Below are 12165 nucleotides of genomic sequence, written 5' to 3'. Positions count from 1 at the left end.
AGTGTACATTTTATTTTATTACAGTAAATGTCGCCAACAAAACAAGAAAACAAAGAAACAACCGTGAAGCTTAACAGGGCATTAGTGCCACTAACAAAGATAACTACCCACAAACACCAAAGGAAAAAAGGCTGCCTAAGTATGATTCCCAATCAGAGACAATGATAGACAGCTGTCCCTGATTGAGAACCATACCCGGCCAAAACATAGAAATGCAAAACATAGAAATAAAGAACATAGAATGCCCACCCAAATCACACCCTAACCAAACCAAATAGAGACATAAAAAGGCTCTCTAAGGTCAGGGCGTGACAGTACCCCCCCCCCCCCCCCCCCCCAAAGGTGCGGACTCCGGCCGCAAGACCTGAACCTATAGGGGAGGGTCCGGGTGGGCATCTATCCGCGGTGGCGGCTCTGGTGCGGGACGTAGACCCCGCTCCACCTCTGGCTCACCCCACTTTGGAGGCGCCTCTGGTGCGGGGACCTTAGTCGCCGACCCCGGACTGGGGACCCTCGTCGCGGGCCCCGGACTGGGGACCCTCGCCGCGGGCCCCGGATTGGGGACCCTCGCTGCAGGCCCCGGACTGGGGACCCTCGCTGGAGGCTCCGGACTGGGGACCGTCGCTGGAGGCTCCTGACTGGATGCCGTCGTTGGAGGCTCCGGACTGGGGACCGTCGCTGGAGGCTCCGGACTGGAGACCGTCGCTGGAGGCTCCGGACTGGGGACCGTCGCTGGAGGCCCCGGACTGGAGGCCGTCGCTGGAGACCCCGGACTGGAGGCCATCGTTGGAGGCTTCGTGCCATGACTTATCACTGGAGGCTTCGTGCCATGGATCATCACTGGAGGCTTCGTGCCATGGATCATCACTGGAGGCTTCGTGCCATGGATCATCACTGGAGGCTTCGTGCCATGGATCATCACTGGAGGCCTGGAGAGCAGAGCTGGCACAACCCGTCCTGGCTGGATGCTCACCCTAGCCCGGCAACTGCGGGGCGTTGGCACAGGACGCACTGGGCTGTGAGAGCGCACCGGAGACACTGTGCATAGAGCCGGCGCAGGATATACTGGGCCGAGGAGGCGCACTGGAGGTCTGGAGCGTAGAGCCGGCACCACCCTTCCTGGCTGGATGCTCACCCTAGCCCGGCAGCTGCGGGGTGCTGGCACAGGACGTACTGGGCTGTGGACACTCACCGGAGACACAGTGCGCAGAGCCGGCGCAGGATATCCTGGACCGAAGAGACGCACTGGAGGCCAGATGCGCTGAGCCGGCACCATCCGTCCTGACTGGATGCCCACTCTAGCCCGGCCGATGCGGGGATATGGAATATAGCGCACCGGGCTATGAGTGCGCACTGGAGACACTCTGTGCAGAGCCGCATAACATGGGGCCTGACTAGTCACACTCTCCCCACGGTAAGCACGAGGAGTTGGCTCAGGTCTCCAACCTGACTCAGCCAATCTCCTCGTGTGCCCCCCAAAATGTTTTTGGGGGAGTGGCTTCTCAGGCTTCCGTGCTAGCCGTGTCCCCTCGTAACGCTGGGCCCCCTTTCTAGCTGCCTCCGCCTTCCTTGCTGCTTCCACCTGTTCCCATGGGAGGTGATCCCTTCCGGCCAGGATCTCCTCCCATGTCCAGGATCCTTTGCCGTCCAGGATGTCCTCCCATACCCAGTCCTCCTTACCACGCTGCTTGGTCCGTTTGTGGTGGGTAGTTCTGTCACCGCCGTCGTTGGAAGGAGACCAAGGTGCAGCGTGGTGAGCGTACATTTTCTTTTATTATAGTAAATGTCGCCAACAAAACAAGAAAACAAAGAAACGACCGTGAAGCTTAACAGGGCATTAGTGCCACTAACAAAGATAACTACCCACAAACACCAAAGGAAAAAAGGCTGCCTAAGTATGATTCCCAATCAGAGACAACGATAGACAGCTGTCCCTGATTGAGAACCATACCCGGCCAAAACATAGAAATACAAAACATAGAAATAAAGAACATAGAATGCCCACCCAAATCACACCCTGACCAAACCAAATAGAGACATAAAAAGGCTCTCTAAGGTCAGGGCGTGACATTTAAACTGTAAATTGTCCTCAGCATTAAGCTTCTTCAGCTATGTCTCCCAACATTTTTAACATTCAGGGCAGGACAAGATCATCAGCACAATACTAATCCCTAAACAATTCCCAAGGGTTGACTTGACACATACTCTCTTTTGCTTTGTTTTGTCTGGCAGTTTTATGTAATCCCAAATAGAAAGAACCCAATATTCTGTGAGATAGAGAGATGGAGGTTCTCACTCATACTTTGTCAGACCTGCCTTACTGTATGTATGAAATCAAGCCCCAGCTTTGGAATCTCTGCTCTGACATCAAACATCCAGCCCTGTCACTGACTGAGAGACTAAAATAAGCAGAAACACCATATTGTTGTTTATTGTGTGTATTGAGTCTTTTAGACTCTTAGTGGGATTGTATCAACCCCAGTCTGAGGACTACAGGTCTGTGTGTAGTGGCCGTCGCGTTTGGCGTCTGATGGATGTGGGCAAAGACATGTCTCTGTGGAGGATCGTTGCCCCACAGATGTTTCCTGTCTCATTGTTGAGACTAAACAGAAGTGCCAGTTATGGACCAAGAGGCGCCTGCATTCCACACCACCTCCCCTTGCCCCTCACATAGCCCCTCTACCTCAACTCAGCTATGACCAGACAACTATGCAGAAACACTCTACAGAGCTGCCTGTTCTGTCTGGTGTTGTTGGGCCGTGAATTGGAGGCCAGTGAGTGTGCTATGTACTGTGTTGTGTATATATACTGACTTAAGTTTTAAGATGGGTTCTGAGCCACCATTGCACCCATTCCTCAAATAGGATTTGGAAAAAGAGGAAAAATCTGGAGGAGGTTCTAAAGTGCGCGGGTGGGCACCCCACTGTGTCCTGCACTAAGAGGGATTTAGTTCGCACTCACGCACACAACTCTGTAGCAGACCCTCCCGAGTCCTAATCCTCATCCTACGCTTTGAATTATTTGCGGAGAGAGAGAGAGCGAGAGATCCCTGCAGTTGATAGCACTTGGGAGTAATAATAACAATCTATTTCTGGAAGATGACTTTGAAAGCGGCCATCGGGATGATCATGTGCAGTTAGCTCTGTGTTGCCATTTTTTAACACAGACCCCGGTTTTTTTTCTGCATCCCTAGACTCCTTCATCTTCTGTTCTTCACTTCCTGCTCAACACTCTCCCTTCCTCCTTCCTTCAGCAGTAGGGTGTGGCCAACTGCTGTGCTGGTACAGTTGACAGCACTACATATCTGTCTCTCTCTGGAGACACGTTGTTTGTGTGTTTTTCGTCTTCTGCCAGTCTGGGTAGAATGGGCGAGGCTCACACAGAGGGCGGAGTGTCACGAAAAGAACCCAGAATTCTCTCAGCTCAGCTCAGCAGACTGTTTGGTTGAGGGTATAAAGGCGATCAGGTGGATTTGTGTATCCAGAACAGGAAAACAGTAAGAGTAGCACACGTTGAAAGGGAAAAGTAGAACTTAGTAGAGCAGGGGTTCTCAAACTTTTTGGGTCCGGGGACCCCTTTTGTAATAGCTAATTCACCAGGGACCCCCTCATAACTCCAGTGAGAAAAAAATAGCATACAAGAAGTTTTACTATGACTTTGGCAGTGCATGGCAGGACAAACCAAGTCTTGGGCGCTGCGAAGGAACATTTTAATGGCCCACCTCTTGGCATCGGAGTTAACATTTAGCAGTTTAAGCTAATTCTACACGCCTCTGTTTTGAAAAAAGCTGAGGGATGGGCCTGGAGAAATGTAACCACTCTCAAATTCATAGACAGGGTTATGGATGCAAGGACTGACCATCCATAATATTAAAATTATAGTTTTAGCAATGTTTCAGGTATTGCTAAATGTTATTGTTTGTTTACATTTACATTGTTTACAAACATTGGGTTATATTTTTGGTTCTGCTTAGGGGGTTCTGATTGGGTAGGACAGTTGAACTAAGCTCATGAGGCATTTATAAATCATGTTCTTCAAGAATAAATGGGCTATATCATGGTATGCCATACCAAAAATGGATGTAGCAACTAAGGATTCTAGCTTTAAATTACAGTGCATTCAGGTAAAAAAATATCTAATAACTGGTTGAAAAATGTATAATTGGTGAAGCACTGTGGATACCAATATCCCATGTGACCCTCCCAGTCCCATGTTTCCCAAGGTTAAGAGTATATGAGTAGATTAATAATATTACATTGTATTTCATTGTATTTTATTACACCCTCAAATTATTCTACGGATCCTTTAGCCAAAATGTGTTTCGTCTGTTGGTAGAATAGATATGAAATGTTATTTTGAGATCTGGCCGCGGACCCCTGCAGTAGAACCCCTGAAGTAGAGGGCAAGACTGTGACTGAGATACAGATTAGAGTGAGTGGCTAAGATGGGAAGAGCGACACGGGAACCTTTCAGACATAAATGGAGATGGAGAGCGAGATGATAGAAGAGAGGGGGAAAAGATGGAAGTGTAGACAAAGCCAAGGAATGGGAGGATGAGGAGGCTGGAGAGACAATATATTGCTATTCTTCAAGAAGCATCACATTTATCAAATGAACTCCCTCAGTTCTCAGCCTGACAATGATCACTCTGAGCTATCCTTAGATCTTGCTTTCATACACTTTGTTTTCAGCTAGAAGACGATACCTCGAAGACTGATTCACACTGTGTAAAGACGCACACCGCAGAGATCCAACCCCGCACGCCCGCCCCTTTCAGAAATATGCCTGACAGAGTTGCATTCTCACTTTGACAGTGAGATGATTTATGGAGTTGAGAAGATGCAGTGTCTCTATGCACTGATGCATTGATGTCTTTGTGACATTTAGCTAAACCAGTCGCATGCAGAAACACCCACACACACAAACACCAATCCCTTGTGCCTCAGTGACATTTTGAGAATAAAAGCACAGCATATACACTGAGTATACCAAACACTGGGAACACTTTCCTAATTTTGAGTCGCGCCACTCCCCCTTTACCCTCAGAACAGCCTCAATTCGTCGGGCATGGACTCTACAAGGTGTCGAAAAGTGTTCCACAGGGATGCTGGCCCATGTTGACTCCAATGCTTCCCACAGTTGTGTCAAGTTGACTGGATATCCTTTGGGTGGTGGACCATTCTTGATACACACGGGAAACTGTTGAGTGTAAAAAAATAACAGCAGTATTGCAGTTCTTGACACAAACGGGTGCGCATGGCACATACTACCATACCCCTTTCAAAGGCACTTAAATCTTTTGTCTTGCCCATTCACCCTCTTTTTATTTTATTTAACTAGGCAAGTCAGTTAAGAACAAATTCTTATTTACAATGATGGCCTATCCCGGCCAAACCCGGACGACGCTGGGCCAATTGTGCACCGCCCCGTAGTGACACCTCTAGTACTGAGATGCAGTGCCTTAGACCGCTGTGCCACTCGGGAGCCCTCTGAATGGCACGCATACACAATCCGTCTCAAGGCTTAGAAATCCTTCTTTAACCTGTCATTTCCTCTTAATCTACACTGATTTGAAGTGGATTTAAATAGTAACACCAATAAGGGACCAAAGCTTTCAACTGGATTCACCTGGTCAGTCTATGTCATGGATCAAGTGTTGTTAATATTTTGTATACTCAGTGTGTAATTAAGCAATATGGCACGAGGGGGTGTGGTATATGGCCAATATACCACAGCTAAGGGCTGTTCTTATGCATGACGCAATGCAGAGTACCTGGACACAGCCCTTAGCCATGGTATATTGGCCATATATCACAAACCCCCGAGGTGCCTTATTGCTATTATAAACTGGTTACCAACGTAATTAGAGCAGTAAAAATAAATCTTTTGTCATACCCGTGGTATATGGTCTCATATACCACAGCTGTCAGCCAATCAGCATTCAGGGCTCGAACCACCCAGTTTATAATTCCTCTTCAGCTGTCTGTGATGGTCTTTGGCCTAAAGCTGTGTAAATGGCAGTTAGCTCAAACTTCCTTGAATCCGGTCACAATGCCGACGTGGTTATCATACGACTCTTGACAGCATGAATTTATGACATGTCAAGTGTCTCATGCGTCATTACAGTAGTAACACTGCGTCTCCTATTCAGTCTTAAAGCCTTTTGCTATATTCATTATATTCTGTGATCATAAACACTCACCCCACATCCATGCAGCCCCTCACCCCTCAACAGTTGACATATTGACGACTACATCCAACCCTTAGTGTGAATAGATGTAATTTCTGGATCTCCGCTCTTGCCCTCATAATCTTTGGTAATACTTGGCAGCAGCCTTCACAGTTCAGCACCAAGTCACAGTGAAGGGGAGGGATCAGGCACAGATTACCCTGTAATTTGACTGGAGCTTGCAGTATTAACAGTGCGAGGTGAACAAAGAGGCACATGGGAGCGGAGCATAGTGGAATGGGCTTACTGGCTCTGTCAATGATTTATCCATCTCTCAGTTCTAACAAGGACGAATGACGTGTTTATAATGTGATGGCGCAGTTGTGTGGCGGGAGTTCAACTCACGAATATAAACCTAATAAGAATGTCATTAAGAATGTTTGTTTTGTTCCTGACTGTTTCCTTAATGAACCAGTAACAGGCTGTTAGCTTTGTGGTCAGAAGAGGGCCTTCACCTAGATCTTAAGAAGTATTTGCTTTTGTCAACCCAGGCAGACAGTGTAGTAGGTCAGCACTGAACTACTCTCTGTGTGCGCTGTTTGTACAGTCAACTGGTTTTATATGTGGAGCATTGTCTGTCTGTCTGTTAGCACGACTCCTAGCTGTGTCGGGATCTAACTGGAGGTGACATGGGAAGTACTCTCCTTGATTTCTGCAGGGAGTTCCTGTTGCTGTTATCCGGAGAGGAAGCAGGTGCTTGTCTGAAGCCTTATCTTTCATTAGGACTCTTCCTTCCACAACATACACAAGCACACAGAAACACAAGTACGGAAATACATACTAACAAATGCACACAGATGGGATCGTTCAATGTCCTTATTCTAAATCATTCTGCATAAGAATGTCTGCATAGTTACTAAAATGGAAATGAACTCCATGTTGCTTTAGCAGAAATAATCAGATTATATAATGTAGTCTGGGCTGAAGTGGAAATCCCCTCTGCTTTTTTACTCTGATCTGGGCCGAAACGGTGCATTCCTGGCTAACTGTTAACAGGAGCTCCAGGCATCCAGCACACTATCTCATCCTCCTGTGTATGTGTGCGCGTGTGTGTGTAAGAGAGACAAGCATCACCACATTCCTTCACCTCCTCAACCCCCCTCCCTGCCCGTTTCCTGTCATTCCATGCATTCCTGCCCATGGAACTAAAGCCCCAATCAGAGCTTTAGTTGGCTGCACTTTAATGTCCCATTTATTCTCCCTGGCTCTGTTGAGTCTGCTAGTCAGAGAGAAGCTCACTGTGTTTAACCATGTATTCTGTGGTTGCCGAGTATCATTTACGGGAAGGCTCTTTGGTGTGCGCATGGGTTTGTTGTGAGTTCATGTATTTGCATTTGTTTGTGTGGCTGCATTTGACTTTGCAAATGTACTCGTGTGCAGCACTTCAGTCCTGCCCTATGATTCTCTTCATTTTCAATGTAAGGTTGTGCTTACGTTGAAAATATTCCATAGTGTTTTCAGATTCAATGAGCACACAGGCATAGTTTAGTTTCACCCCAACTTGACAAGACATGGTGGGGGGGGGGGTTAAAGGGTGAAGGATTGGTCTGGATGACACTCCAAACAAACTAGACATACAGAAACATAAGCCACACGAGCCAGTCAAATGTCTCTCTTTCTCCTTTTGAAGTAGTGTAGTTTTGGTTCCCTGCTGTTAGCTGTGCTCCATAATGGCACGTAGTCCCCTGCTCAGCTCCCCTGCCTATCGCTGAGTTAATCAAAGCTGGAGCCAGAGAGTTGGAGCCTGCATGGCCTTGGAATGCTGTAGCCCTCCTGGTGAGGTGGTGCTTAGCGGCTCAGTTCCCGTCAGGCCTTCTAGAATGCGTCTGAAGAAATGACACAGACTTGAGATTATGGAAAATAGGATGTTTTGGGAACAATGTGATGTTTCATGGGCTCTTATTCTTGTGTTCTTGTGTGTTTGTTTATGTGGGTTTTGTATGTTATCCTGTCCTGACCAGCGTCTCCTTGTCTATGAGCCAGTCATTTCATGGAATTGTATTGATAAGAATGTACAGTGTGTTTATTTTTTTATCCTGACCAGTCTGTCTCTCTGTCTTCCTTCTCAGGCGTTGCTGAAGATGGACTGCCAGGGCCTGGTGGCCAGGCTGGTGATGGACTTTGTCCTGCTGACCACAGCAGTGGAGGTGGCCGGTCGATGGAGGGAGCTGGCTGAGAGGTTGGCCAAGGTCTCCCGTCTGCAGATGGATGCATATGAGGCACCCCACAGAAACAAGAATGGAGTAGTGGACAATGAGGTAAGTGGTTTGGATGGCACGATCCTACTGAAACTTTGTTGGCAACCAAATTGAAAAATGGAACACTAGACATAGCTGTTTGAAATTATATTACCTGCGATCTATAGATAGTGACATGCTTATTCATTTTTTAATTATACTTTTGGAATGATATACAGTGAATGTCAGCCATATAACCATGACCATTGTAAATTAAACTGTCAGAACATGGCATGCAATTTATTGTCACACTGTTCAATACGTTGTCTTCAATTGCCACCCCTCATTCTCCTCTGACCTTATCTCTCCCTGTACTGTGTGTTCTACAACGGGTTGGTCAAAACAAGCATTGTGATTGGTTGAGACGTGTTCTAAACCATACAAAAAAATATGTTTAGTACGAGTAGGCCAATGAACAAAAATGTTTTCTGTTCCATCTGAGAAATCCCTGCGCAGCTACTGTCCCATCAGCCCTGCCAGTCAATTCATTATCTTGATCTACACTGTAAAAAGCATCTACACATTATTTCCCCTTGCGTCTAGCCTAACATTTGGTTTGCAACAACGGGGGGGTTGTACAAACGATGCTGTCTGTCTCTCGACATTTGCATCATTGTTTCAATATTGACATTCGATCTCCACTGTCCTATTGAGAAGTAATGTCAGGATGAGACAGACATCTTTTCTCAGCCAGTCGAAATCATGAATCAGCATACTTTTTATGGATATATACAAATAAATGTCAATAGAAAAACAGGTCAAATGACATGAAATGCAGCTAGTTTGCTGTCTTACCAGTTTCAGTTTGAAGTGATTGCGTTAGCTTTGTAGCTGGCTAGCTCCTCTGAACAGTGTCCCGACGAGAGGCGAAATCACGCATCATTAGCTCGTTGTTATACATGTATCCAAAACAGCTTCAACAAACGCAAATGCAGCTACTTTGCGGTTATTCTAGCTGTTTGACCTAACCATAGTTAGCTAGCTAGCAAGGGATAAGAGCATTGCCCGCCAGCATGGCAATGGAACATTTAGAATGAACGACTGGATATAGAACAAAAAATACTTTACGACTGGGTCAAGTCTTTGGCAACCTAACCTATAGAATGAAAGGCCAGCTAGCAACCATAGATGTGTCGGGACTAGGCCTATATTTTCATTGAGCTGTTTAGCAAGCTCTCTCATGTGCAATTGCTTTACTTTAACCTTTATTTAACTTGGCAAGTCAGTTAAGAACAAATTCTTATTTTCAATGGCGAACTAGGAACAGTGGGTTAACTGCCTTGTTCAGGGGCAGAACGACACATATTTTTGTTTTTTTACCTTGTCACCTCAGGAATTTGATCTTGCAACCTTTTGGTTACAAGTTCAACACTCTAACCACTAGGCTATACGCCAACAACATAATTATGACCATAGAAACATCAGGAAACAGCATGGAAGTCCCATGTGATCTGCTTTCAGTTAAATATGCTCGCTTCAATCTCCACCTCTTTCTGTTTCACTCTCTCCCTGTGTAGGCCATGTGGAAGCCAGCCTATGACTTCCTGCTGACGTGGGCGGCCCAAATCGGGGACAGCTACCGGGACGTGATCCAGGAGCTGCACATGGGCCTAGACAAGATGAAGAGCCCCATCACCAAGCGCTGGAAACACCTGACGGGCTCGCTCATCCTCGTCAACTGCTTGGATATGCTCCGGAGCTCCGCCTTCAGCTCCGCCTCTCAGGACGACTGTGCCATCTAGACCAAACTGGCCATCATCATCACCATCGTCATCCCTCACAGGTTGCAACTTGTCTCCTCCCCTTTCAATCTCTTTCCCATCAGTATAGATAAAAGAACGAGGAAGAGAGAAAGCCCCTTTATACTGTTGAGTTGGACCTATAGACTCCGTCTTCTGCTGTCCTTCCAACGTCGATCACCATCCTAACCCAACCCCTGACCCCACCCCTCTGGATCATTTTGCATATCTACCTAAAATGTAGAACATACCTTATTCCCTGTTTGTATTGGAGATTCTGCACAACAGCTGCCTGTCTGTCTGCTCCCGCTGTGTCCTGCTTCCTCCGAATCTGCCTTCAGTCTCTCACCCCCAGGAGGACGAGAGCACTAGACTGCCCCCCTCACTTCGTATTGCCACCAGCCAAACTACACAATGCTACAGTCTCAGTATTCACAAATACTATTTTAATTGTCACTGCCTGGCATAGTATGTATTTTTTTACTCTAAATATGGCACCACATTTTTTTAAGACTCTTTGACACCTTCCGTTCATAACTGTGGACTCGACCCATTACTAAGAGAATAAACTTTTGAAATGGTATCCATGTTCTTTAGTCTTGTCACGTGTGTCAAACAAGCTGAATATGTTTATTTATAAAGCTTTATAATTGTTAAGATGAACGTGCACTCTTATTGTTCAGGGTTTCCTCCAGCTGTGGTCCATGTTTTTATTTCAACTCATTTGTTTGAGAACTGTGTATATTTCAAATAGTCTTTCTGCTTCTTCTCTCACCTCTTTATCACCTCTTTAACGCTCTTTTAAAAGGAACCTTAAATGCCTGCCGTTGTTTTTTTTACTCCTTTTTTAAGATATTTTGTACCAAAGCTTGTCAGCAGTTAATATGGATCTACATATAGCTACTGTAGATGGCCTCATTCAATGTCCAACCACTGTTGTGCAATGCTAACTCTATGTTAAAGATTATGTATATGTTTTGACCCCTGTATGTGTTGTGTTCAGTGATGAGTACTGTATAGCTAGCTTCATGTTCATCCACATTTTGCATCCGTTTTGACTGCATACTTTTGTGGAGAATAATATGAATAAAATGTAAATATTTATACACAATTCATTATGCTGATTTCTGAATAATTGGATTTATTACCGCAGTATCCATATTTTACCATATTTTCAGATTTGTTTGCATTTTTTTATTTACATTTTGCCTTACAAGCACGCAAATAATGTTAAAGAGACAGAAAATTACAAGAAAGGTATGTGACAGGTTCTGTTTAGTCTCTAATCAGCATTCAGTTTGCGCAGACCACCCAACATCCCAGAGAATACAGCATGTTCTGCTGAGAACAAAATAAATGTACTGGTACACAGGGAGATAATCTCTCACCTCATCTTCCCTTTGTCTAATGGCTAACTGGGTGATACAGACAAGAGAGGTCAAAATACACCAGAGGAGGATAGATAGACTCCCATGAAAGAGAGGAAGAGGTAGAGATAGAGACACGTATGGAAAAGAGGAGGAAGGGGGATGTTTCAGTCTGGATGACCTCCAGCAGCCGGTTTGCTTATCTAACTTTCTGCTTTGCCAAGCATTCCCATCACTCGATACGTCTGATGTTGAAGCAACCATGAAACCGTTTACAGCTCCAGCAAAACGGTTCCGAGGGGTGTCTCTCCGTGTCCCATAAAAGCAAGGAGGGCCTTAATTAAATACACAGATTAATGGAGGAGAAAAAAAGCCAAAAGGACTGGAATTAATTACGACAGAATATGGGCAGACATGCATCAAAACCCTGCTTTGAGGGTGGGTAATGAGCTCCCCCGGGCAATGGCAGGGAAAATACACTTTTCCACTTCGCATAGCACAGCCAACTTTCTGTATGCACTTTCTAAATGTGTGTTTAATCTTGGATAATCCATAAAATGATGGGAGTTCCTGGTGTGCCACTGGGAGTCAAG

The 12165-nt window shown here is 45.8% G+C and overlaps 1 protein-coding gene across 1 annotated transcript in view; it reads left to right on the top strand.

The window, feature by feature from the left end:
* The window catches only part of LOC139546787 (SH3 domain-binding protein 4-like), a 59786-nt gene extending 48468 nt beyond the window's left edge, over positions 1 to 11318 (top strand). Inside the window, exons 4-5 of the mRNA XM_071355568.1 lie at positions 8299 to 8487; positions 9984 to 11318. Coding sequence (XP_071211669.1) covers positions 8299 to 8487; positions 9984 to 10208 — 414 coding nt within the window. The 3' untranslated portion in view covers positions 10209 to 11318. The remainder of the gene's footprint in view (positions 1 to 8298; positions 8488 to 9983) is intronic.
* Positions 11319 to 12165: the final 847 nt, after the last annotated feature.

This window comes from Salvelinus alpinus, chromosome 20 (assembly GCF_045679555.1).
Source record: "Salvelinus alpinus chromosome 20, SLU_Salpinus.1, whole genome shotgun sequence".
Taxonomy (NCBI): Eukaryota; Metazoa; Chordata; class Actinopteri; order Salmoniformes; family Salmonidae; genus Salvelinus; species Salvelinus alpinus.
Note: the sequence above shows the minus strand (reverse complement) of the source record. Positions and strands in the feature narration are given on the sequence as shown.